The sequence below is a fragment of the Cyprinodon tularosa genome, unplaced genomic scaffold (assembly GCF_016077235.1).
Source record: "Cyprinodon tularosa strain WSP-4 unplaced genomic scaffold, ASM1607723v1 ctg18, whole genome shotgun sequence".
Classification (NCBI taxonomy): Eukaryota; Metazoa; Chordata; class Actinopteri; order Cyprinodontiformes; family Cyprinodontidae; genus Cyprinodon; species Cyprinodon tularosa.
Genome location: NW_024038608.1, coordinates 2,134,958 through 2,162,929, shown reverse-complemented (window position 1 = coordinate 2,162,929; position 27,972 = coordinate 2,134,958). Strand labels below are relative to the sequence as shown.

Sequence of the window (27,972 nt, the reverse complement as noted above, 5' to 3'; positions counted from 1 at the left end):
TCAGCAGGGAACGGCATAGGTCTCCGCCGCGCGGCGGCAGTGGCGCCCCAACACGCGCAGCGCACGTCCAGCGCGCATCGCAGCCGCTCTCCTTCCTTCGGGGCGGGTGGAGAGATCGGGACCGGGACACACCTCTCCAACCCACGCATGCATCCCTTGCTCCGGCTCTGAGCCTCCTCCTCCTCCCCGCCATGTCCACGGCCGTCACGGAGACGGAGGAGTCTGCGCGCAGCTCCCCGCTGACCCCGCTGAAGCTGGTCGGGCTGGTGTGCGTCTTCCTGGCGCTCTGCTTGGATGTGGGAGCCGTGATGAGTCCTGCGTGGGTGACGGCCGACGACCAGTACTACCTGTCTCTGTGGGAGTCCTGCTGGAAACCGGGCAGCTATGAGAAGTGGCAGTGCAGCAGCACGCTGGTCTCAGGTAAGCACTCTGCTTCTGTTATTGTTACCAAACAAGGCTGATCTGCAAAGCAGGGAGGAGAAGATGCTGCTTCACCTCTGATGGGGACAGATGGACATCCTGGCAGGTATGACTTAGTGTTTACTGGGAGCTCCACCTTAATTAAAGTGGATCACTTCACTTTAAACTATTACAGGATATTTGATCCATTTTCACTATAAAAAGTTTTTCATCCTTTCATCTTAGTGACACTCAGTCCCTCAGTGATTGGCACCATCCATACTTTCTATCTGAAAAACTCACATGAAGAGAAAAGACAATTAGGAGAAATTTATTGATACAATTTCTTTGTCTTTGGCGCTCAGACCTCGGCAGGAAACATAACACTTAATGTTGATAGATATGCATGAACAGGAGCAAAGAATAGCGCTGTTTATCCCCCAGGCCTCAAACTGGTGTAGTGGAGATAGATGAAGTTGGTCAGTCTGTAGACTGCTGGTTAGAGAGACGGTCTGCTGAGCTTTATGGGGAGATCCAGCTGATTCTAGAGCTTCACTCAGGGACCTGGAAGATGGAAGTCCAATTGGATTATACAGGTTGAGATAACCTGGATATTATGAGCAAGCATGAAGCGACAGTGGAGAGGAAAAACTCTGACAGAACCAGGCTCAACATGGTGGTCTTCTGTCGGACCGGTTGAGATGAGACAGGTAACGCAGTAAGAGTCCGGGAGGAATGACTCTGATGAAGCTTTAGCTACGATGGTGGTGGAGGGGCTGGAGGTGGGTTGAAACAGGGTCATCTGAATGAAGTCACAGCGCATCCGCCGCCTGCCTACAGGAGCAGACTAGCGGATCGGAGGACTTTTAAGATGAGTTTTGGATGCTGATTGGCTTTCGTGGAGGTGTGGTTCAAATCTGATTGGCTGTGTCGTAGGTTGATGTAATAGAGCAATCAGTTTCTTCAGTTGAACTTCCACCATAATAAGAGAAATTATCCTTTGAACTTTTTCTCATCTGTACTTAATTGCTAGAAACCAGAACAATATAATGATTAATTGGGACTTGGATGAGAAACTTTTTAAACTCAAGCGTTTTTGCAAATAGGAATCTGAAAAACACAGCATATGTTTTAAATTAACACCTCAGAACAACCTTTAAAAAAATCTTTTTAAAAATAACTTTTCCTCAGGCTGGATAATAAATTGTAAAAGTTTCATTTAGTTTTTTTCCCTCTTGTTTTTGTTCTAATTTCTTACAATTTCAACGCTGCTGAAAATCATAAAGATTTCTCCCTTGTTTTCAAAACTAAATATAAAGGTACAGATTTATTGGTTTAGTAACCTTCATTCTCAGTTATTTTAATTGCTTTTTGGGAAAACAAAGAAACAGATGATATGAAAAAATGAAAAAAGAATAACAGTAAAAACAAAAGTTTAGAGTGTCTTAAATTAAATAAATATTTCCATATATTGCCATCATTCTTTATTAAAACCAGCTTTTTATAAAAAAGTTATAATAAAAAATGTTTGTTTTTTTGTGCTTTATGGAAAACACTTAAAACAGTCTTTTCTCCTGTTGAATTTATCTTGAAAATTGTTATCTAAGTTTTTAATCCTTTTATAAATTAAAAATTGACTGTTGAAATATGCAGTTTTTTAGTATCGGGTAGCTGTTTCATTTAGATTACATTGGCATTAACAAAAACTCCACAGACCTTAAAATGAAATACACTTTTTTTTAATGTTTTTTTGTTTGTTTTTCCCCAAGAAATGTCTGACATTTCCTAGAGTGAGTATGCCTGTTACTTATCTATGTCTAAATTCGATATTAATATCAGACATCGGTCCAATATTGGCCAAAAACTAATATCGGATTATAGCGACCTTCATCTCAAATCTCCGATATTGCCATGCTGATAGACTGTGGCTTACTAATATCCTCTGTTTAAGTAAAATCTAACATTCTAAAGCGCAAAATAAGTGCTAAAAGCATGCATGATTCATGCTTATATCGTATTGGTCAAATCTCAAAGCTGGAATATCAGGGCATCTCTAATCTTATCTACTAAGAAAGATCTGTAATAGAAGTTTGAAGAACCGCAGTAGTTGTGGTTCTCCTGTCCAGTCGTGTCATTCCTCTAATATTTGATCTTGTCCTGTATTTTTCTCCATCTCAAAGGGCTCATTTTATGCCACACATACATGCTCCCTCACATGCTTTCTATGTTTTGTACACGGCTTTTGTCAAAGGTTTCTTTTGCCACTCCTCCACTAAGGCCGGCTTGGTTGAGCGCACCACTAATGGCCTGCATCCGTTTCTCCTCACTAGTTTATTTATGATTGAAATACAACTAAAGAACATAAATTCTCTTGGGTGGTACCAGTCACCTGAAGCTAATTAATCCACATGTTAGGGGGATCGAAGCGGCAAGCTGTGCAGGGTTAAAAAAACAAAAAACTGCTGTCTCACTCTTTGTTGGCACATATTTGGGTGTGAGGTTGATCATAGATGGACTGAAAAGTATTACAATTCTTTGAATGCCAGTTTTTTAGAACCCTTGCGTGTTTGGAAGGGCTGGACCGAGTCGGAACCTGACAGAAGGGGAGATTTGGTGTCTGCATGTGTGTAAATGGTGCGTGGGTGTGTGCCAATAGGAGGCTACCATCTTGAGCTGACCTATTTCTGGACATTCGTCTCAGAAGCCCCAGTAAATATTTCATGTCACACTCTGATTTCTCTGTTGTTGCATCTCCATCCCTTCCTCTCTCTCTGGTGTATGGCAAACAGGCAGACATTCTTTGCTTTTCACACATACCTACATGCATACCTACCACAGACCCAGCCTCTCTAATTAGGTGTCCGAGCAGTGTGTGTGTCAGCTGATACAAGAATGTGTGTGTCTTACCATTGTGCTCATATTGATCTTAAAACTGAATTCCTTCTCACTTGACTCGACTGTTTTGAATTTCTCTAATTGGGTAGTTTTTGTTCCAGTCCAATTATAAGTAACGTTCACGTTTTTGACACCTAATTCTTGCAATACAGGTTGAACATCACCGCCGAAAATAAAGAAGCTTTCTTATGTTTTAAGCTTGTAAAAAGAAGACCAAAAACCATTTCATTAAGATAAAATGAGCACCTGTCCTCATAGGGTTTTATTGAGCCTAAATAGAATTCCAGCACAGGGTGCAGTGAGCTGACATAAAGAAACATGGCTCCATCTGCGGCAGTACTTTAGCACTCTCTGAAAGCTAGATGGAGACACTTGATGGAGCTCGTCCTGCAGACCCACTGATGTTAATTAAATAAATGAATCTACAGCAGCAATACATTTTTGTAAATCTGTCAATGTATGATATTATTTGTACTTAGACTAATAATTGCTATCACTACTACCATAATTAAGGATGTTTACTCACGCATCCATCAACTTAGCAGCCGCATCTTAATGCCTTGGCAGCTTTAGCTTCCTCCACAGTAAACACCAACATTCAAACTATATTCTCCAGTCTTATCTCTCTTAAAATAAATTACATTTTTTTTTTTTTTTTTTTTGCAGTTTTTCCTGGATCGTAAACTTTTCTTTGTTAATTTGACACTTTGCAGGGAGATGCAAAGTGGCTTAGCTACGGTAGGCTACTTCCTGGCGTACCTTTCTGCATACATGGGTGGTATTGTACCTCCGCTGTGTTCTGTAAATATGCAAAAAGGGCTTTATTCACTAACAAATTGAGCAAAGACACAACAATAACAACAGGATGCAATGATCTTTGTATACAACCAGATTGAATTACCGGTGTATAAATTTAAAATATGTCATACGATGTGACTTTGCACCTTTAACTCTTTGTTTTGAAGTAATTCCCAAATAGAGTGGTGCTTCAGGCATGTTTTTCCTGCTGTAGAACTTTTCAGACATGTCCGTGTGCGTGTTGCTTTTAAACAAAGAGCTACGTGAATCTCAATCAACAAGACTCAATCAGATGCAGAAACAGTTGGTGTATCTGGAGATGCATAACTTTCTTAGTGCGTATTTGTCCTTAGAGGCAGACAGCGGAACCTTCAACCTGTCAGACGCTTATGCACCCTCTACCGAGATCTCTAAGCTGCTTTTTTTCTTGCTTCTGTCACCTAAAGCATTGTGAGATCAGTCATCAGTGAAGACAGAACCCCTACCAAATTTGGTCCCCCGCTCCGTTTCTCTCTCCCCTCATCTTATCTTTCTATTTCATTCGTATTGATCTATTCCAGGCTCTACTCCGCCGGTCCGGTCGGTACAATGACCAAAATTTTCCTTCCTTTTTAATACAGAGACATCTTCCATTGTTTCTTGATTACTGTTATTTATTTCCTTTTTTTCATTTAAATTTCTTTGCTCCATTGTCCTCATCTTATTTGCCTATGCATTTTTAACACTCATTGTTTCCCCATTATTTCCCCATCCTCTTTCTCCTCACCATCTCCCCTTGCCGTTTCTCCACGGTCACGTTTCATCCCCTCATTTTTTGTTTTCTTGCTCCCTCTCCTCCCCTCCCGACTGAGTCTCCCTGCTCAGAGCTCCCTCCAGAGACATCCGTTCTATTTGGAGCAGCTGAATGAGCAAGTGCGAATCATGTAGTATCCAGCCTTATGGCAGATAGGTACAACAATCATCAGGCTCTAATGTGTTAGAAAGCCGACTTTATGGTAATTAGTTGTTTGATCTCTCAGTTCCCTTAACAAACCTGTTTGATGTTGACTTGAATGGATTTGAGATCCTTAAAAAATTTATTTTTAGAATAAATACAAGTTTTTAATATTTGCATACTTGCTGTAGAATATAAAATTATTGTATAATTACAGATAGACCAGTTTTTAGGGTGTTTTGTGCCACTGACTGCAAAACATTTGAGTATTACCAGACCTGCAGAGCTTTGATATATCTTAAATTGAACCTGTCTGATGAAACAAAGTAGGCTAAAAGGCCGACAAAACAACACCATGCCGTGATCTAAAGAAATGAAGCTGAATTTCCAGGACAGATGGCAAATCACAAAGAGTAATTATTATTTACTGTCTGTAATAATAGGCAATTGTCAGGCTTCTTTTTTCCTAAATCCATAACAAAGAGAAGGCTTTAATATTTCTAAAAGAAGTAGTCAAATGAGTTTAGTAAAAATACAAAAACCTTTAAAGGAAATAGAGGTAGGATGAAGAAATTAAACTGAGTGCTTTGGGTAACTACAGCCACCTGCAAAGCCAACTCGAGAGTCCGCAGAACCGCGAATAACAGGCCGTAGTCATAGCACTGTAATGGTGATGCTGTTTACTACAAGACCACTCCGCATATTTTATGACAGCAACAATCAGCATGTCAAGTGACAAAGTAACTAAGGTTTCTTTCAGTCTAACTTTATTTCAGCCTCCGATCGCAGTAAAGCAACAAAAACTATTGTTACAACACAAAGAATACCTGTATAGCACGTGGCTATAGAAGGCTGCTAATTTAATATTCTTGCTAACAAGTTGGGATTCTAATGCTACGTCCAGACCCCAAGCAGCAAGACCAGCATAAACGTGCGTGCCGCCTCGTTTTCGATGCTTGTACCTGTTTAGTCCTGATGTGCGGCTGAAGCATCTCTGCTGCTGTAGCTTCTGAGTGAAAAAGTGGGTCTGATGCGCGTCGGGTGGAGCTACCCTATCCTTTCTCTGCCTGTAACAACGGCAGCTATATATGCTGTGATCAGTGGGTAAAAGGTAGTTTTATAATGTTTTTCAGTGAAAAAGTCCACATGAAATCTTTGCAGTCAGTTCTTTCAGATTACCATCCTGCCATAAAATATTATTTCTCTGTCGGAGCCGCTCTCACCCCCGTACACCGGCGGTGCACTGTCAGTAGGAATCCCATTCAACAGCAGCCTCTGGCCTGGTCATCTCTTGGAGGTTAGCCGCAGCAGCTGAAAGGCGTTTTCCTTGAATGTAATCCAAACTGCAGGCACCAGGATAATAAAAGCGAACATGTTTAGTCTGCAGATTTCGGCATTTTAAGTTAATCTAGACGATAAACTGTTTCAGAGGAGTGGTCATAGTGATCTGTATCAACAGCGATGTGTCTGTCTCCCTGCCAGCTCCTTGATCAGCTTCTCTGATTGGTTGATGTGGTGCATCAAGAAGCAAAAGTTTACTTTTTCCAACTCCAGCAGCAGCTGCATTTGCAGCGCGTCCCACGCGTCACATGCTCAGAGACTCACGACGCGCTGCTTCAGCTGCTCAGACGCGCCATTCCTGCCGCTCAAAATGCGCTGCAGGACGTTTTGCTGCACCTTGATGCACGTCAACCATTGACTTTGCATGTAAACTACCTGCTCCTGCTGCCTCTGCTGCTTTAGTTGTGAACGTAGCATAAGGTGTGAACATAGCCTAAAAACCCCTTTACATTTCGGACAATATGTCATTTGTAAACATTCTGTGCTACACAGTAACAGTTTCTTGATTACAGCTAACGTTACTGCGTGATAGGTCTCACTAACTCTTCGTTCATCTCATATCATGTTTATATCAAGCTCTAAACACAACCTATAATGTTTTCTTACCTGGTCATTAAGGAATGTTCAGCACAATCAGCAAGCCTACAACACAATACGTGAAGAAGTAGAAAACACAGCTGTTTACAACTTTAGCAATAATGATAATAATAATAATAATTGAACTTTATTGATCTCACACTTGAGATATTCCCTCTCTGCATTTGACCCATCACTTGGGGAGCGGTGGGCTGCCACTGTGCGATGCTTGGGGAGCAGTGTAGGGTTAAGTGTCTTGTTCAGGCACCCAGAGTGGCAGTCCGTGGGAGTGGGCCTTAAACTCGGAACCTCCAGCACCCAAGCAAAATGTTCAAACCATTAGGCCACAAGTCCCCAAGGCCTCAAAATCTCTTCATGCCATTTGAGAGCCACAGAATTTGTTTTCCAGGAGTGATCCCAGCATCTGTTAGTGGTGATGTTTATGGGCTAAATCATGGGATGTCTCTAGATGTCCACATTCGCTAACCTTTGCCAGCTGGGGGCGCTGCTCACTCGCCAATTTTTCCCATGGATCTGTTTACGTTGCTAAAATGTTTTAGTAGTTTCTATCACACTCTTTGACTGTAATATTTTAAAAAGCGCACTAAAGAAACATTAACAGAAACAACATTGGAGCGCTGCATGCATTTTTGTATTAGTTCTATCAATTACAATAAACGTTTTAGCAAAATAAAAACCCTGACATAGAATGGGTGGCCATCAGAGCTAGACAACACTTGGGTTGTCTGACAGAATAAGTAACAATGAAATAACGTCTAAAAAATGAACTGGAATGCAATATTTTTACAGTCATGTATGTAACTTAGGTGTACAGGCACCTTCACAACATTTAAACCTCATAAAAACAAAGCCATGTCGTCATCGTTCCTGTGAAGGATCCTGTATTTGAACGTTCATGTGAAGAACCAATTCTCAGTCCAAAAACTATGGAGGAAATAAACTCTTATCAAGCTGTTTCATGCTTTCATTATGGTAGCCAGCATCAAGCCAGCGGAATTTATAGTCAGGTGCTTCTGTCTTACTTTGTAATATGGAAACAGTACATGGTTAAACATGGGAAGACTAAACATTAGTTCCCTTTATGAGGAAATGAATGATAAACTAGGTGTTTTAAAGGTTCTCATCAAGCTACTGATAAATCAGGCGATGCCACACTTACCACCTGTGCAAAGTTTGCACTTTCTGAACAGGACCTTGTCCATACGACACACTCATTGTCTAAAATGTAAGATTTGCATCTTCAGCCAGCGTTTCTATGTGTTGTTTATTTTGCTGCCTAAATCAGATACATTATGTCAGAGAGAGAACAATTTTCATTAAATGCATTGTATTTATATATGATTAAAGCCAAAGTAAAACAAATTAAAAACACAAAGTTTTTATACATCAATGTATTTTATGTAAATTGCTGTTAAGGATCTACTAAGAAAAGTGTAAAAATGAAAGAGTTTTTAGCTTTACTAACAACTTAATTTGAGTCGGTGGGGTACGCCCCCCTGGGGAGCTCAGTATAACTACAGAGGCAGCATAGTAGCAATAACCCATTTAAAAAGCATTGTAAAAATAAAAGTATTTATGGCAACATTGATTTCTGTGCTACAGTAACTATTTCAAATAAATACACTTTAAAAGGAGATTATGGTTTGTTTAATGTTTACAACTGTTCACTGTCATGATGGGTTTTAAAGATCTCATCCACATGCAGAGATTCACTCAGAGCCAGGGGAAAAGTTAACAGGTTTGACAAAAAACAGAGAGAGAGATTATATGCAGGGTTATCGCAGTGGGACTTCAGCGGTCTGGCGAACAGGAACCGGAAACTGTTTGGGGAGATCACAAAGATCAGTTCAAGGTCCCGTTGGAAAAATGACTGGATAGCAGACTTGTGTTGGGTCTAGAGGAGCAAAGGATTTCCTGAAGTGGGCTTGAACAAATCTGGTGAAGGTTTCCCCCTTGCTTAGTGTGACTTGAATTATTCCTTCCAGGGGGGGAGAAGGACCTGGCTTATCCAGTGGATCAGGAGAGGTTCCTACCGGAGAACAAAGACAAAGGCAAGGCTTAGACAAGGCAAAGGTTTGACTCTGCTAATCCCTGTAAGGCTAGAGTACCCAATACTGGCAAACACTCTGGCGTTGAGGTGGTGACAGTCCGCAGCTCAAGTACTCCTCTGGTAATGACCCAACGAGCTGCAGGTGTGCAGGGAGGCCCAACAAGAACAGGGCACCACCTGGTGGTGGGGAGAGGAAAAACACAGAAAAACAACCCACACAAACTGGAACCCTAACCCCTTGCTCACACTGGCTCCGGTGCAGTTACCGAGCCGACAGAGACCGCAACTCCCGCACACCCCCTCTCACACCGCCCATTTGACTACGGTGCGGTGCGGCTCTGCGGCTCCGGCAACAGGTCCGGAGATTTAACAGAAGTTCACTTGAGTTCACGTAACTTCACGCGATAACATGGCCCAAATAAGGATTTTTGCGAGAGCTTGTTGCGGAGGGCTCCGGCACGCCGCAAGGATAGCTTTCTTGCGGAATTTTCTGCAGCGCCGGAGTGTCTCGGTAACCGCAGCCGGACAGCTCAGCAGCCGGTGAGAGAGGTTAACGTCTTTTTAATGACTTGGAATCACTGCGGCGCCGCACCCACCGCACCGCAACGGTAAGACCGGAGTCTGTGTGAGCCTGGGGTAACAGTCGCAGCAGTGGATGTTTCTTTGTTGAACTATTGAAAATGTTAGTTGGGGTCCACTGGTTTGAATTAACTAATAAAATAATTCCTTCTGAGATTTCTAATCACTTTGTGTATAGAAAGTAGTTTACTCCCGACAAATCTGGCATGATTTGGTCTTTAACCACTAGATTAGAAGAACTTCTGTTCCTTCTGTCTGCAACACTCTTTGCTTCTTTGTTAATATAAATTTAAATAGCAGACCCTAAATTTTCCTTTTTTTAAGCTCAAAACAAATCCATATTTGTTTGCATTTGTTTGCAAAAAATTCTTACTACCTTTTTAACCATCAGGGTTGCAGTCGGTATTTATAGTTATTAAAACATGGATCGGTTTAATGACCATGTTTGGAAGTGCTTAATGGAAACTACTTTTGTTATTAGAAAGACTTAACAACTGCATTTAAAATCATACTTATAATACTAGGTTTTCTGGTAATAAATGTAAATAAATAAATACAAGTTCTTAAACTTTCAAAGGAAACCTGGCTCTTCCACGTTTAAAGCTGGCATCACTTCTACTGTCTCCATGAAAAGGAGGACCGTACCTCTGATGTCTGAATGTGTGTGTTTGATAGAAAAAACCAACCCTATAGATAATCAATAATCTCTGGGTAATGTTGTGTGAGAGGATGAATGTGAATGGCATTGTAACTTACTTTAAGGTGGTCGATAAGACCTGAGAAGCACAGTATAAATGCAATCCGTGGGATATTTATCTTATCATTTATTTATTTTCTCTGGCAGTGGTTCAAACTTTAAAAACCATTGGTTCAGATGTGCAGGATTCTGCCTTCAGTATTCATTACACTTTAATGCATTTCTTCAGGATTTATGTATAACTTTTAACTGGATGGAAAAGGGTAAGAACCAACCTTTATAAAAAAAAAAAAACAACAACAAAAAAAGTTTTTGGTGCACCCCTGAGTTACTTTTTAACCACCTCTCATTGCAATAGCAGCAAAAAGTCTTTTAGGACTTCCGTCTACCATTTTATAGAGAGCAGACTTTGACTTGGCCGTTCTGACGCATTCATTAGCATCAAGTAAAAAAAGGATAGACATCTAGCTTTCCCAGATAGCTTCAAACAATCATTCACTTCTTTTGAATTAATCATTGTGAAAAACATTATTCTTTTTCTAATGATTCAATTATCGCCAACGTCTAATCAACGTTGAATCAATGTATGTTTTAAGTGGCACCACCCCCACCCTCATAATTAAATCGTGTGCCATTCGTCAAAATTCTTCTGGTGTTGATTTTTTTTATCACAGACCATATTTCTCCCCATTTCACCCATACCTGTGACAAATTACAAGATGTTTTCCTTCATAAAATGTTGTCCTTTTTAAGTTTATGTTCACATATTTTTTCCCAAAATAGATTAAAGCAGGGGTCTTCAATGTTTTCCAGACTAAGGACCCTCAAACTGATGGCGAGATGGAGCGGGGACCCCCTAATTATATATATTGTATGAAATTGTGTTATATCAAACTGGTCCTATAGTCACTCTATTACAGATGGAGTAATGCAATGAAAGTAATTTAATTATTAAAGAATTTTTGATTCTGATTCCTGGTTGATGGGACAGGTGTTGTGAATGAAACGGCGCCCAGCTTGAAAGAGCTCCTGTGTGTCGCTGAATGTTTGCATTTATGACTGAAAGACATCTTCTGCCTCCATTTATCTGTTTACTACAGTGTGTTGAATTCATGTTAATGTGGATTTTAGGACATTTCAATTAGTGGAAAAAGTTGCTGGCGTCTAATCAACCAAAACTTTTGCGACCCCCATGCAATACCTCCGTGGATCCCCTAGGGGTCACGGACCCCCTGTTCAAGACCTACAGACTAAATGGTTTTTCATTTTGCACAACATACTACTACATACTACCCATTGTCTGCCAATTATATGGTGTGTTGAACATCAGTACTAAGTGATAACAAAAACCTTTATCAATATTTCATGATGTAGACCTATCAGCAGAAACTCATTAGTGAACTTTCTAACCAGCTTTACAGTGGCTTTAGTAAACCTGAATACTTTATTATCAGATGTACATAAATCAATAGTGATTCCTTAACATTGATTAAGTATTAAAATACAAATATAACATGTGATCCTGATTTAAATAATAGTTGAATCAACAATGATTTAATATCAGTTTCTATTTTTAGGTTGGTTCAACAACTAGTATATTTTGATTTAATTTAAAAGTCTTCAATATGGATTGAGTTATTCTACCTAATCGTTTTTCTGCTCGTTGGAAAACAAAATGGATAAAAAAGCAATATATGTAACTGCTGCGCCATCAATCTGACGGGGTCTTGGCTGCATCCAGCAGTACCGGACGGCGCTGTTGGCCTTAGGGGGCTGATGCTGTACCGCGGCGATACAAACAAAGAGCTCTGCGTGAATGGAGGCTCCTCTGAGACTGTTCCCGGGCAATCTTCAGCATCTAGAGGGGAATCATAGCCCTCTGCAGGTGAAAATGAGGAGAGCACTTTAGATGCTTCCTTGCTAAACGCTGAAACATCTCCAGCCGGCTCCTCCGGCTTCCACACCTTCTCTAGCATCGTCTGTCGCTGCTAAACCTACCACTGCTGCTTCAACCACGTCAGCCTCTTCAACCCAGAGGGCTACCACCCTCACAGCATCGTCCTCTTCCTCCCCTGAGCCAGGAGAAGCGAGCGCTTCAGGAGCTGGAGGCAGTAGTAGCAGCTCAACAACAACTGCTGCTTACCTTAACAAGGCTGCACTTTAAAAAATTAAATTGTCTAGAGAGCCGTTCTAAACAAAATTTCTTTTTGTCTACACTTGTATATACAAAAATGACTAAATAAATGTCTAAGAATAAAATAATTATCTTAAACATAAGCCTGTCCTGCTTAACTTCAGAGTGTAAAAATTAATAAAAAGCAATAAATAAATAGTGCAAATTTTTGGTGCAACAGCAAGTTTGTGTAAACTTGTAAACATATTTGTGCCTTAAATGCAATAACTGTAAGCTACAGTTGAAAAACATAATATAGCGACTTTACTACCTTTTCCACTTGTATTTCCTCTGAGCTCTTGCAGCAGTGAGGAGTTGTTTGTCTTTGAGTGCTGCAGAGTAAAGCCGAGTAAAGCAGTGTCAGCATTTAAATTACTCCGTTCTTCCCCCATACTGCTCTGTTTTCTCCCGCTATCTTCTCCGTGAGCAACACTTGGCTCGACCAATGGGATAAGGGTATCCTGGATCATTAAATATATGCTGTCAGCTCATTGGTCACAACACAGGACGCAAGTTTACCTTAAGTTTTGTATCTAAAGTGCCCTTGTTCTTCATTTTCCATTAGCTTTTTACTGACTATTTCTTTACTCTCACAGTAATATGGGACAAAGTGCATTCCTTTTCCACTAAATACTGGACAGGTGCTTCTATTTCTAAATGCGGAACGATTCCGTTTTTCAAGGGATGGCTGGCAACCTTAGTTGTCTCTAACCATGAGCCATTTGTTTCACTTGCACCCCAAGCTCTGCTTATTTTTTCAGTGACAGCATCTGGTTGAGTTTGGTTTGAAAGCAGCCCCCAAAAAGTATGAAAACAGCTTATCTACACGACTCCTTCTGCTGTTTTTATGGTATAAAACAATAAATGCATGCATATTAATCATGTCCCTAGATGACCAGGCACATTACGGCGAATGGTGTTGCACTGTGTCTGTGCGAACCACATAAGAGCACAATGCCTGTGGATTCCGCTGATGCATATTTAAATGTTCTGCTCCCAACCCTTGTCTGTTTAATATGCAGTTAGAAGAAGAGAAATATCGCAGACAGCCTGGTGAATAAAAAAAAAGGGCAAACACATTTGTATTGATGAGGCAGTTCATTTCCACACCAGTGAAAAAAACTTTGGGGGAATTAATCTTTTAGAAACTAAGGGTATGCATTTTCAATTTTATGCTAGGATACCTTATTTTCACCATTAGATATATGTCTGCTTTGTTAGACTGCTATTTCTCAAATGTTTGCTCCCCTGAATCCCAAATCTCTTCTCTTGGTTTAACTCGCTCTGTGGTTCTGAAACCCATAATCTCCAGACTGCCCATGCCTTTTTTATATTTTTCTTGGCTGGAAAAAAAATTTGACTTTGAGGAATAAGATTCAGACAGAAACAGATGTATTTGTGCAGGAGCCTTTTGCATCCTTTTGGCTGCAGAAAACCTGGTTTTAGGATATCTTACCTGTGAGGATGCATGACCGTCTTTGAGGATAAAGGTGAGTTTTGTGGTAATGTAGCAGAACGAGTCTTGTATAAACTGGGAAATAATACTCTGTGGTTAGCCTGACCATTCGGACTGACTTGTATATTGTATATACAGGGTATTAATCTGGAAAAGAGTGAATAGAACCTGATTTCAAAGGTTGGACTAGAAGAGTCAGTGGAAACAGGTTAGAAAGTACCAAATAACTATGACATTTTGCTCTTTTAAAGAAGAGCTCTTAAACCAGCCATTTGCTGAGATTTTAAACCTTGATCTATCTAATTCCAAATATAATAATGGGCTTCATTCAAAAATTGCTCTGTTGCAGCAGCTATTTTAACTGCCATGGTTATAGAAAAGTGCTGCTGCATTGTGGAAGATTCTGGTGTAAATGTTAACTCGCCTGTTTTCTGCATGCATATGTAGATTTTCTTTATGCACTTTGGCTCCCTCAAAAAAACTCCCAAAGTATGCATGTCAGGTTAAGGGGTTGCTCTTAATGTCGCCTTGTTAGTAAACTTTTAGAAAATGCGGTTGAATTTCAACTTGTTTGTAAAATCTTCCAGCACACTGCTTAACATTAATGACCATTTTAATTTTATCATTTAAATTTGTCTCAAACTTAAAAATTTTATGGTTATACAAACTTCTCTACACACAGCAAGTACATTTTTTAATGCATCTAATGATGTTAAAAAATATCTGTAGAATCAATGAATAACGAAATAGAACCCGTATTTAATTTGCCTAACGCTATATTTATATTCCTAATTGATATTTAGTCTTTTACTTCTGTAACTCATTCATGGTTATATAAGAAATGCATTTTGTTTAGTTATTTAAATTTTTTAAGATTAATAAGTAATTGTAGATTTAAATGTAACATATAAGACATATGTAGTTTTGTATGCTAATTAACTAAATTGATTAATTAGATGTTATTTTCTCCAGTAGATGGCAGAAAAGCACTTTATAGGTTTTTTTTTATGTGTTGAATCTGCATAAACAGGCTTTTTTGGGAAACCCATACACTTGAGGTGGGATGTAATTAGGAGACTTCGAAACAACAGTTTATAACGGGTTAAAACTTGCAAGATCAGATCAATCAATACAGAAAAACCGGCTTGTTAAGGACACAGTTTAATAGCTGCAGTCATCAGTCCATATAAATAAGTTATGTGGATGTAAGAACCAGCCAATGAAAGCAACCATGCCTCTAATGCTGAGGATGGCTGCTAGAAACATGACTTTAGAATCAGCAATATTACTAAAGTGATTGTATCATTATATAGCTTAAAGGTATTGTGGAGGATTTTCTAAGAAAATCAAAAAATTTGCATGTGCACGACCCTGTACCCGCTCCTGAGAGGGAACAGGTCTTACACTCGTGCGAAAGGATGCACAAGCCCATTTCTCCTCGTGCATGCTCTGTTTAAAAGTTGTTGTTCTCATAGCTCATACAAGCTTACTGTGTCCAAATGTCCGCTCTAACCCCTAAATCCCTCAATCACTATATAGAGCGGGGACTATGGACTGGACTTTATAGTGAAGTCTTTAACTGACCGTCTGGACAGATGATCACTGCTTTTCGCTCCCCGTTGGTCACGTAACTCCTCCTCCACTGTGCAGTGCCTGTGCCATCTCTATTAGTCGCCTCTTTTGGCTAGTGGCAGCAAATCCCATAATGCTTTGTGTGGAGAGTCGTCAAAAGCATTCTGGGATATTTCTGCCTCTCTGAGGTCTTTCTTTTCTTGTCATATACTTCATAGACACTTTTTCTCTTACGATCCTCGGCCATTGTCTGAAACTCCAGCTCACCACAGATATATGCCTGAAAGTGCACATGCACAGAAAAAGGTAGCCAACAGGATGAGCACGTAGGACGGCCTTACATAAACATATCACCAGAATGATTGACAATTAGGAGGACCACTTATTTTGATGATCCACCCAGAAATAAAAGATCAACCTCTATACCTTTAAATGGTAATACAGATTAAATATATTCTAACATTGTGCCATAAAACGTTTATCTCTCATAACCACAGCTTAAAATGTGCAATTTTATGACGGTAAATGACCAAACAACTCCCCTATTTGCAACTATGACACCAGTTTTTACTTTAAAAGGTGAAGGTGATTATTCTATACCCAGATAAGCTCTACTTTGGCTTTTATTCTTGGACCCCATAGTGACTAAAGTATAGCTGGTTGGGTTGTGGCAAAACCATTCATTTCGCTTACACCCTAATCACTGCTTAAATTTCTCAGTTTTGTGTTAATGCTACATTGACATTGGTGGCAGTAAATGACCAGTACACAGTCTCTATTAGCATTTATGATACTAGCATTAGTGCCTTTGCTAATCTTGTAAAATCCATCTACAAATCTTGATTCAACATGAAAACAATGTCAATCGCGACGCTTTAGACAGTTATTAAGTTTATATTTCCATTAATAATGCAACCGTAAAAATGTAATGCCTGATATGAAAATTCATACAAGATGTCAGCAACACCCTATTTAATCGATATATACACTAAATTAATTAATAAAATGATTACTGTTAATGACATTCACAATACAGAGAAGGAGATTCCTGGAGCTTCAGGGTGAAAATCACACCTGAGCAACACTTTCGATTAGTTTCTCTATACAGAAGATGTCTTGTAAGTTTCAATACCAAGCAAGGCTTTCCTCCAGGGTATGTTATAAATTACAAAAAAAAATGTTTAACACGTATTACCATTCCAATTTATTCTACATCATTTATAGACTTATTTGTATCGATTCACTGTTGTGTGTGTGTTTGTGTGTGTGTGTGTGTGTGTGTGTGTGTGTGTGTGTGTGTGTGTGTGTGTGTGTGTGTGTGTGTGTGTGTGTGTGTGTGTGTGTGTGTGTGTGTGTGGATCCCTTGCATTGTTACTGACTGAGTAACTTTCCTGTCAATAGGCTAATTTCACTGGTTTTAATCATTAAAAACAATGTTGTCTTAAATACATGCTTTGATTATTTTAAGCCTTATTCTCTGCTGAAAATCAATAGAATTGAACCATTATTGTACATTCAGTGCTTTATTAAAGATGAATAATTATAACAGTTATTATTTAATTCCCCTGGAAATAAGTTCAGTTGTACATTTTAATGGGAGCTTGCATGCTTGGTTTTTCCGCCCTTCAACTCTAAATGCCTCCCATCTACAGAAGATTTTTGATAACAAGCCAACAAAGCTTTTTAGGCAGGCTTTTTTTAAGGCAGATGCTTTTCTGCTCTCACTTCTTCTCTTCTACTCCCTATCTCACGCTGCTACCCTCCACACCCCCACATCCTTTTACCCTGTCTGTACCCTCACCAGCCTCCTGCCCTCTCTCTGAATGTTTGTTAGTGCAGTCAAATGCCACTAACCTTTCAGCTTCTCCTTACCATCTTCAAATAGCTTACTTGTTTCTGCATTCTTTCCTTTTGCCTTGCTTTTTCTCATCCATTTTTTAGACGACTGGCTTTTGCTCTGTGCTTTTCTTAACACCACTCTCTGTTATGCCTTTTCCTTTACTCTCTTGTTTTCTCCTGAATCTCTTTCTGTCAGTACAACTCCCCACAGATGAATGCACTATACCTGATGCTTTTAAATAACAGCAAAAATGACTATAATTTCTCCTGTTTGTTTTTTTTATGTCGTCCAAACAGGCATGACGCAGGTATTTTTATATTCCTCCTTGGTTACTTGTTGCTGTTCCATTAAATTGGAGACACACTAAACAGTTTGTTTTTTTTTTTTACAGATTTTGAAAAGACTAGGTACAATCTTGTGGCACAAAAAACATCCTAAAATGTTGATACCCCAATATTTAATAATTATGCTTTGTAAGCTTTGGCATGAGGATATTGCATTAATAGAATTGCAAAGGAGGCGATTTGATCCATCCAAGGCATTTATTAGTGAACATCTAGCATCTTTATAACAATTTATGATTAAATTTAATCTTCCAATTTCACTTTTTTACAGCTGTGACATTACCAAATTATTTTCCACTATTCAGTCGTGGACAGCTTTATGTCTGTCGAACCATAAACTAGATTAAAGAGGTCGTCCCCAACCTTTACTCCGTTCTACAAAATATGCAAGATTCTTCATCTGATACTTTTAGAGAGAACTGGTGATAATGTTTGGCAGAAGTTCATTTAGATTTATATACAATGCAGTTTCATGAATGCTAAACATAATTGGGTTTAGGTTATAGATAACCCAGAAAGTGTATTATGTAATATTTTGGTAAAGAAAACTCTACTGTATGTGGTATATACAGCAAAACCACATGTTATTCTGTCATTTTAATATGTTTAAACTATAAAGCTAATAAATAGAAGAAAAAAGTACAGATGGTGGCTGTACGAAGATATTTTCAGAACAGTTTGGTGGATTTCATTAAGGATCTTCATTATTTATGAGTAGTGTGAACTGAAGAATTTGGTGATAAAATACGATTTATCTCGATATATCGCGATACCTTAACATAGTGATTGGAAAACCTGGCAAGATCTCATTGTAGCTCTGCTGCGGCTTAGGCTCTTGGGGGGGTGCACTGCCGTATGGAGGCTTTTATTCTGCTTTTATTTTTATTCTATTTTCATGTTAAGCAATTTAAAGTGTCCTTTTACTGAATTGTGCTATACAAATAAACTTGCTTGCTTTGCTTTGCCTTAACAGTTACATAAAAGTAGGACTGTGAAATTTATGTATTTTAATCAATACTATCCATCCATTTTCTGTCACATTTGATCCCCTCTGGGGTCGCAAGGGGTGCTGGTGCCTATCTCGAACTGTCTACGGGCGAGAGGTGGGGTACACCGTGGACAGGTCGCCAGTCCATTACAGGGCAACACACAACCATTCACACACACACCTAAGGACAGTTTAGAGAAACCAATTAACCTAACAATCATCTTTTTGGACTGTGGGAGGAAGCCGGAGTACCCAGAGAGTACCCCCGAATGCACAGGGAGAACATGCAAACTCCATGCAGAAAGACCCCTGGCCGGGAATCGAACCTGAAACCTTCTTGCTGCAAGGCGATCATCTAGCATAACATCCCTTTATGGGGATTTTAAATCAATACAAATGTCATCTAATGAAACATCGTCATATTTGACATAATCAACTTTCTTTTTAGACCCCTATTATTTCCTGAATTTTAGGCTTTATTACCTCTATGTTGTAGTTTTACCACAGGGCTTAATCTTAGAACCATTTAGCCTTTTATTAACGGCCCAGCTGCAGTCTACCATAGATAACATATTGATTGTATGCAGATGATGCTGTTGTAGTTATGCAAGCCAGAAACAATTCAATTCATCTGTAGAAGCTTGTTGTTGTTGTTGTTGTTGTTCCTTAGTCTTATTAAGAGGATTAAAAACAGAAGCAAAAAGAAAACCAAAGCTGCAAAACAAATGGTTTAAAATGTTTCATAAATATTTATCTGTCTGTATGTTAATCCTGTTCTTCTCCTCTTTTCATACTCTCCCCTCCCAGACTGGCAGGTTGCCACGCTAGCCCTGTTGCTTGGAGGCGGAGCCTTGGTCTTGATGTCATTTCTAGTGGCTTTGGTTGCCGTGTGCATCGGTACAAGACGGCGGTTTTACGCTCCTGTTGCCTTCATGCTTTTTGGAGCAGGTCAGTTTGCACTTAAATTCTCACACAGACAATGCTTGAGTCCTGGATTAAAGGGGACACACCAAACAGTACCTTGCCATTTTACTAGGATTTATTCGGAACAGAAAAGTAGTGTACAACTCTGAATGGAACAGCATTTTGAAAAACAGGCATCTTTTTCATTCCATTGCCCCCTTTGAGTTCTGATGTTAGTTAAATTCCCAATGGAATACATTGAAGGCTCAGTTTGTAATGTGAAAGATATCAAGGAGGCTTTTCTTTTTATTTGATTTGTCTAAGCTGAATTCTGTCATGGTTGACCCTGCCACAGCATAACAAACAGGTCTTCAATTACCTTTCAGTAGATTGACGTAGGACCTATAATAGGAGCTATTATAAGATGGAAGTTTGGTATACACACATCCAAACACACACTACCTATTTACTTAATTTACATGATAATCCTTACTTCCTCATTTAACTCAAGTCACACACCTGCAGTCCCCAAGTCACAGTTTTCTGCTCTTAAGAGAATAAATCCTTTTTTTTTTATGTTGAAGTGTGAAATGTGGTGTCACGCCTTTCTCTTTAACTTTCCCAGCATCCCCTCATTTTGAGTCCGACAACAACCAAGCTTCTCGCTTTGGATAATAAGCGGGAAATGTCATTATTTTTCCATCTGTGAGGTGATTTATTTTGAATAGCAGAATGTGTTTCTTAACTATACCCACTGAACCTCAGCATCCCTTCCCTAAAGGAAACCTGACATGAAAGGTTGCCACAAAAAACGATTAAAACATCTATAAAGATTAATTTAAATCTAAAATCCTCATTGTTCTTAACCTTTATTAATCTATTACAACAGTTACTAACCATCTATATAATACTCTTTTTCGTTCTTCACTATAATTAACTGTGAAATGTTGTATTACAATGTTTTTAACCACCTTCCATACCTTTATAAAGTCATGGGGCCAGGCCATACGTCTTTGTAATAGCTGTAATTTTATTACTGTACCTGTTATTTCTTTAAGATTTTCCACAGCAGGATGTCTTTCAATAATTGGTGTAAGCTGCCACCGCTTAACATAAAGCTTTAGCAATATAAAGCTTTTCATTTTTGCAATTTGGGAACAACACATTGCCTTGGTTACCAACATAATACTAAAACTAAGCTCAGTTTTAAAGGCCATCTGCAGTTTCCACTCCAAATGAGGGTTAGACATAATGCACAAGGTTAGCAGCGGTGAAAAGAATCAAATTGTTACCAATGTGCAGCATCTATTGGAAATAACATTTTAGCCTTCTTCAAATATATCTAGCAAATACCGCTTTTGTTATTACAATAGCCTTGTTGGCGATGCTTTAAAGGTCTGCAGTGTTATTTGGCAATAAACTGTCATTGCAAAATTCCTTAGCTCTGAATGTTGGAGGTTTGGATCGATCTAGACCTTATTTGTTTTATAAATATATCAGATAAGGAAAGTTTAAAGTTTGCATTGGTGGATAAAAAAGCAAATCATAAGCGTTGTACTTTGTACATGACAAAAACTAATAATTTCCTTTTTCTTATTGTGCTTATTGGTGATATCCACATAAAATAATCAATGCTGAGTGGAAACGGGGAAAATTAAATATAGTTTACCAAACATTTGCAAGATGGGAGGACATCTTTAGAGCAACTGTTAGAAAAAAGATGCTCTGAAGATTAAGTTTAATTTATTATTCATTAGACACTCTAGAGGGTTATTTCTCTTGTTGCAAAGGTTTTAATGTTAACCCTCCAGGCCTAATTTAGCCTCTATTACTGGCTGCTAAGAGCATAAAGTGTTTTCCAGTGATGCAAAAACTTCAGCTTCTACATTTATGCTTTATCTCTTACATGTAGAACAGGATACAACTGGCTTTCTTTTAAGGGACTACAGTGACTTTCCACTACTGTTCTTCTTGGAAATCGAAACCTTAAAGAAACAGCTCAGCTTTTTACTTTTATTATCAAGGTAAAATTAATCTGAAGTTCTTACAAAAGCATAAAAAATTCTGCTTTTTTCTTGCGAACAATGTGTCCATTCAGAATAAAAAGAAAACAGAGATAGACATGGAATTTTAAATATGTATTACAAAAAACTAAAAGCACCCTTGATAAGTCACTGAAACTTTTCCACTCTAGTATCCTTTTTGAGATTCAGTGATGCCAAATAACTTGAATCTGTCGAAGGTAATAATAAGTGGAGCTTCTATGAAAATGAAAGTTAAGAATTTTGTACCATGCTTCAACAGAATGATTTAAAAATAGTCTCATAAAAAAACAGGCCTGGACAAATATGATGGTGGCCAGAGAAAAGACTGAAAACAATGTAACCAAAAAGGCATGTCAAATTTCCCTTTGTTCAATCAAGATGTGTCGTCTAATTTGCATCACAATTGTCTAAAATCAGTCAGTGGACCTACATATTATGGCCATATGTAGTCACTGTGCTGTTTGATCCTATGGTGTGTACCACACTCAACATGGACCAGAGGAAGAGAAGGAAAGAGAAAAATAGAGAAGCACGGTAAAGATATCAAACCGTCTCAGAAATGTAAGATTCTTGAGACTGTTTGAAACCTCCCTAGACGTGGCCACAGGAGGAAAATTAATGACAAATAAAATTGATGAATAATAGGAATGGGAGAAAAAAAAAAGAGTCCAGACAAACTTGTAAAGAGGTTAAACCTGAACTTTAAGCTCAAGCAACATCACTGTCAGATCGCACTAGTGTTGTTAACTTAATGGGAGATGACCTAGGAGGTCAACTACTGTTGAAAAAAAATCAGAAAAAAGTAAGTTTGGAATTTTCCAAGCTTTGCGTTGAGAAGCCACAAAGCTGAAAGTCCTGCAGCTCCTTGTTCACAGATAGAAACATGATGCACATCAAAAGTGGAACACTGTCCCTACTGTGAAACACGGAGTAGAGTTTATTATGTTCAGAGGCTGCTTTGCTTCATCTGGCACAGGTTGTTTCCAATCTCTGCAGGGTACAATTAAATCTAAAGACTATGGGGTATTTCTTGAGAGGAATGTGCTGCCAAGTGTCAGAAAGCTCGGTCACAGACACAGATCATGTGTTTCCAACAGGATAATCACCCAAAACACAGCTAAAGAAACCAAAGCATGGCTAAGAGGAAAACACTAGACTCTTCTGGCTTTCTGTAAGCCCTGACCTAAATCCTATTAGGCATTTTTGGAAGGAGGTTCAGTTTTGGACCAGGATACCTGCTGAGAGGAGCAAAATTCTAATTGGCATTCTATTTTTTTTTTTAATCATTCTGTTACTGCCTGATCAACCAAATGTTTTAACCATTTGCTCAGCAAAATGCAGGCTGGAGGTAGACAGGGGAGTTAAAGGCTTCAAGTACAGTTGAAAATCAATGTCTGACTTTGATTTTTTCATTTTAATAGTTTTTTTTTAATATTACCTTTGTCAGATTCAAGTTATTTCTGTGACCATTGTTGGTTTTTCATTCATTTCTTTCACAAGGGGTACCAGCAATTTTGTCTATGTGTAATTGTTAGATTCATGAAAGTCCTAAAGGAGAATGTCCAGCCATTGGTTTGTTGGGTTAACTAACATGACATAGACTTAAGAACGTCTGTACACTTCATGGAGTGGTCTAGTGACGGCTTTCAAAGGAGGGGATAATGAAATACAAATATTTTAAGTAGCTTTCTGGCCCAAACAGCAAAGTATCATATGAGAGTATCAATGCATTTAGTTATCTAGATGTGGTGAAGATGTCTAGCTGCAGTTTGAACTGGCCATCATAATAAAGAAGAAAGAAAACCTTAGTGACTTTGAAAATAGCATGGCAGTTAGTGCCAGACTAGCAGATACATGTTAGTAATTCAGAAACTTCTAAGCTAATGGGATTTGTCACGGCCATGCGTCTTCTGGGTTTACATAAAATGATTCTAAAAAAGGGAAAATATCCATTGGGGGAGTGCAGTAGATAGAAATACTTGGTGTTGTTAGAGGTCAGAGGAGAATATACATACTTTGTTAGAGGGTAAAATAGCAACAGTATTCCATTTAATTATTCCATATACAACAGTATTCCATATACCTTTGCTGTAAACCAAGATTTACAGCAAAGGTATATGGACTATAAGAAGCAGAAGACTAGAATCACCCCTGGCATGTAAAAATTGACCAAAAAGTGGAATAAAGTTTACAGAGGCTTCTCAAACTGGCCAGTCCAATGAGTCTTGGTCCCTTTACACTCATCCCACCATCACCAGTCTGAATGGTGTAGACATTTTCTTGGCATCTTGCCTTGGCATCTTGGCACGTCGGAAATCCGGCACTACACCGTATAACTTTTAGCCCTGCAGTGCCAAATAACAGATGATTTTTTTCCTCCATTTTTGATGACAACTCACTCACTGTGGTTATGTTCTCTTTTGTTGTTTCAGGTGACGCTGTCACTTGCCAAACTGCAACCTAAGAGCTATACTGCAGCTACAGAAACACCAGGGAGCCAAAAATGTTGCGTTATTAAAAAAAAAAAATCGTAGAATTTTTGGCCCGCAACCAAAAATCTGAATTTAAAAATTTAACCAATTTTTTTTGCCCATGTCTTCACAAGAGGTTGTGCATTTTAATTCCTTTAAGTCAAAACTGTTTCAGATTGCTAATGTAGTGAGGCCTTAGCTAATTAACTAAAAAGTAGTTCTTTGCACCAGACTATACTAGAACAAAAGCTATTCATAGAAATCCTAAACAACATATTTAATGTTTTGCTTAGGTAGATGCTGTAGATAATACGCACTGACATTGTATCTGAACTTTAAAATACACCTCATATGTACCATGTCCATCTCCTCTAGTTGTCCTCCAGGCCTGCAGTTTGGTCCTCTTCCCCATCAAGTTCATCGAAAGCATCAACCTGAGGATCTATCACGAGTTCAACTGGGGCTATGGACTAGCCTGGGGAGGGACCATCTTTTCCTTTGGTGGGGGAATCCTCTACTGCCTGAACCCCAAAAGTTATGAAGACTACTACTGATTCTAATTAAAACTGCAGACTTCACAGCTACATGGAGGCTAAAGACGTACACATGGGACGCGATTTCCCTGGATGTGTTCGAAATAGTGAGCATCAGATTCCAGCGGCCAAATATATTATCCGAATCTTTGACCTTTGTTTGGAAACAAAACAATTGGTCAAGAGATTACTCTTCATGCCTTCGTCAAAAGAATTGTGTTTGTTGTTGATGTGGATTCATAGCTGGACCATCTTAGAAGATCCTCATCCTGGTAGGGATTGGGGCTGGTTTATAGATGGCTTACTGCAAAGACTTGCCATACAACCTTTGTCAAAATTCTGACAATTCCGTCTCCATTCTTGGCTTCAAAACCCAACTTTTTTACTTAATTAGAAAATTCATGCATGCAGATACTTAATTCCTTGACTGGATCTCTTAAAATCTCTTCACTCCCATCTCCAGCGTCATCATCTGATCAACAGCTTTGTACCGTTTTGTTTTTTTTTTCAGAATCCTTTGGCGTCCCTGAACTTCTGTAAAGACGTAGAAATTGATCATATCCTTATAACTTCTCAACAGACAGACTCTTCCTAGAGGAAGGTGAGGGCAGAAATAAAATAAAGTAAGACACCCACTCAATATTCCGTTATCGACCCACTTGTCTGTTACCCTGGCAACCTACTGGGAGTGCACATGCAGCTGTCATGATTGATTACCCACGGTCGGGGGTTGTAAGACAGTACGGCCCCTTGAGGCCTCCAAGCGTCTTTGATTGCCCATCGAACAGAGTTTCTCCAACCACCTGTCAGCCGGTGTACCGCTTCCCCTCCGGTAATTCTCATTGTGAAAAGGGAATGTTGCCATTACTCACAATATTTCGGCCCGTCAGTGGTCAGGTTTATATGCATAACAGCTGTGTGATAAAGAAGGAATGTTCTGAATAGATTCATGTAATTTTGCACTCATCTGATGGAGATTCCTGGGGGCATTCATACCTTGTCTCGAGTTCTGATTGTGTTGGGTGGTTAAAGGATGGTTTGGCTCAGAAACAAAAACTATTTTTTACTATTTCAGAGAGAAAGTTGCCCCAGTCCCTTCAAAATTTGCAGATGCTAACCAGTAAGTTACTCATATGTGCCTTTCTCCAGTTCATCATGACATCAGGCTGTAAGTTCCAATATTCAAGACTAGTGCATACAGGTAGACCAGGTAAAGCAAAAGTTAAAAATCCCATATATTTAAACTCACAATTTGAGTCCTTTTTGTTACCACAAGAAAAAATCTGCCAAACATGTAAAGAAATGTAATACCTTGAATAGGAAGTTGATTTCAGTCCTCATGGCTTGCAAAAGTGCCCCTTGAAGTTTCCATATCTTTCAATGTTACGACCTCAAACTTTGCATTTTATTAGGTTTGCAACAGAAGAACACAAGCACTTATTGTTAAAAAGAGGGAAAATAACTGCATGGTAAAAATCATTCAAGTATGCCTAATGCTGTGGTCATATCAAATGTGTTTTGAGTGTCAAAAAGGTTACCCTATCTTGGATACTTGTGCACATTGATGTCAGGGGCACATGGGCACACAGTGTGTTCGATTGATCTGATGTACCTTTCCAGCCTGTTATGTACAATGGCAAATGCAATGTAGAGAGTTTTATTACTTTTTGTGTATTTGCTGTAATAAGTGGGGGGAAAAAGGTTTTAGGAATTTTTGTAAGCAAGAAAGTACACCTCAAAACGTCGCCCATGCAGTCAGTTCACCAGGATAATCATCCTATATTCCATAGTAGTTTTGAGTGTCACAGGACCTCATGCAGGTGGGTTGTATCATTGGAAATCTCCCTTGATTGCTCCCTTAAGCTGGCCAATCACTCTTGGAATTCCAGCTGTCTTTTGCTCGGCTTGAATTGAATATAACATTTTTTTAGTATGAGATTAAAAAATGCAAGTACCAGAATAAAAAAAATCAAACATTCTTTGCTGGAAAGTTTTAAAATGTTAATTTAATGCGGGTATGAATTATGAACTGTTCTGCCACAGTTCAGTAGGACAATATTTTGTTATTCAGTTTTTTATGCCCAAAGCTCTGCAGGAAAGTTCATAGCTGTGTTCAGATTTTCCAACTCCAGTGTCTGATGTTTGGGCTCACTTTATGTATGTTAAAGTTGAAAGCTCACAATTCATCACCCCAGAAACACTCAAAACACAATGCACGAGACAGTCAAAACTATTCACAATACTTCTTGACTCTTCTTGACATACTGTATGTCCGCTGTAGACTTTGCATGTAAACAGGACGCCCCTGATGCTCAAACGCGTTTGGTCTGAATCCCATTTAAATGAATTTGTTGTGATACACTCAAATTAAATAAATTTTAGCTAATTCTTCAGAAGTCCATTAACAGTAGTTGGACTCCACTTGTGTATAATTTAATCTTAGTATGAATGTAGCCTTTATGTGAAGGTTGTAGAGGTTTGTTAAAGAACATTAGCAAGCAAACTTAATCATTAGCAACAAAGCAAAGAACTTAGCCACCACTATGGAACATGGTGGAAAAAAACATGTTTTGATTGATTAAAAGATTTAATTTAAATCCAGCTTAATCTTGCAGAAAAACTCGATGAAGAAGTAGATTAGCTTAGTACCAATAGAAAACCCTGACATATGCCCCATTTACCGCCCCCTCTGAAAACCGATCCCTGCCGAGTTCGGACCAAGTTAACCGCGCCGAGCTTGGTTCTTACGACCATTCACACATCACGCTAGCCCGGTTCCACTCTTCCGATCCGCGGTCCAAAATACTGCAGTTCTCAAGGCGGAAATCCCGCAAACAAAAATGGCCGCGCCCATAACATTCAGGAACTTATCTATCTGGACAGCGTCCCCTGCCCAAATTTCAATAAGAGATGCCATTTATTGTTAATAGGCTGAGAAGAAGTTCACACCGGAAAACCCGCAACATGAGTCAGCTGTTTGTAAATAGGAGATGAAGCAGTCTGCTCATTCGCTCTTTGTTAGAGAACCGGCCACAACTGCGACGTGCTCAAACTGTTGAAATAGTACTAGTTTTAGCGTAGTTCGGTTGTGTCTGGCATGGTCCAGTTCAGTTGCATTTCATTTACACTCAACAGTTATTTAGGACCGTTCTTGGCACGGTTTGAAAAGGGTAGGGTAAATGGGGCTGTCAGTACCATTCAGTACCTCCTTCAGAGCAAACACTTGTTCCTCACTTTGTCATGGTCTTGGTTCTGTTGTGCTTTACTTTGCTCCTTGTTTTCTAGTTTTATTGGTTTAATTCCTGTTTTGTAGTAGTTTCTAGATTTAAGTTCTCAGGTTTTTCTGTTGTTGTGCTG

General features: G+C 39.0%; 1 protein-coding gene across 1 annotated transcript; it reads left to right on the top strand.

Annotated features, from left to right (window-relative positions):
* On the top strand, nt 1-27,972 carry LOC119781592 (transmembrane protein 47-like). Its single transcript, XM_038282130.1, has 3 exons — nt 1-420; nt 19,471-19,611; nt 24,458-27,972. Exons 1-3 carry the CDS (start codon nt 192-194, stop codon nt 24,634-24,636), a joined length of 549 nt encoding a protein of 182 aa, XP_038138058.1. The 5' UTR covers nt 1-191; the 3' UTR covers nt 24,637-27,972.

Coding starts and splice junctions, on each gene's coding strand:
- LOC119781592 (XM_038282130.1), top strand. CDS start 192: ATGTCCACGGCCGTCACGGAGACGGAGGAGTCTGCGCGCAGCTCCCCG. Junction 421..19,470: donor CAGCAGCACGCTGGTCTCAG/GTAAGCACTCTG, acceptor CTCCCCTCCCAG/ACTGGCAGGTTGCCACGCTA. Junction 19,612..24,457: donor CTTCATGCTTTTTGGAGCAG/GTCAGTTTGCAC, acceptor CATCTCCTCTAG/TTGTCCTCCAGGCCTGCAGT.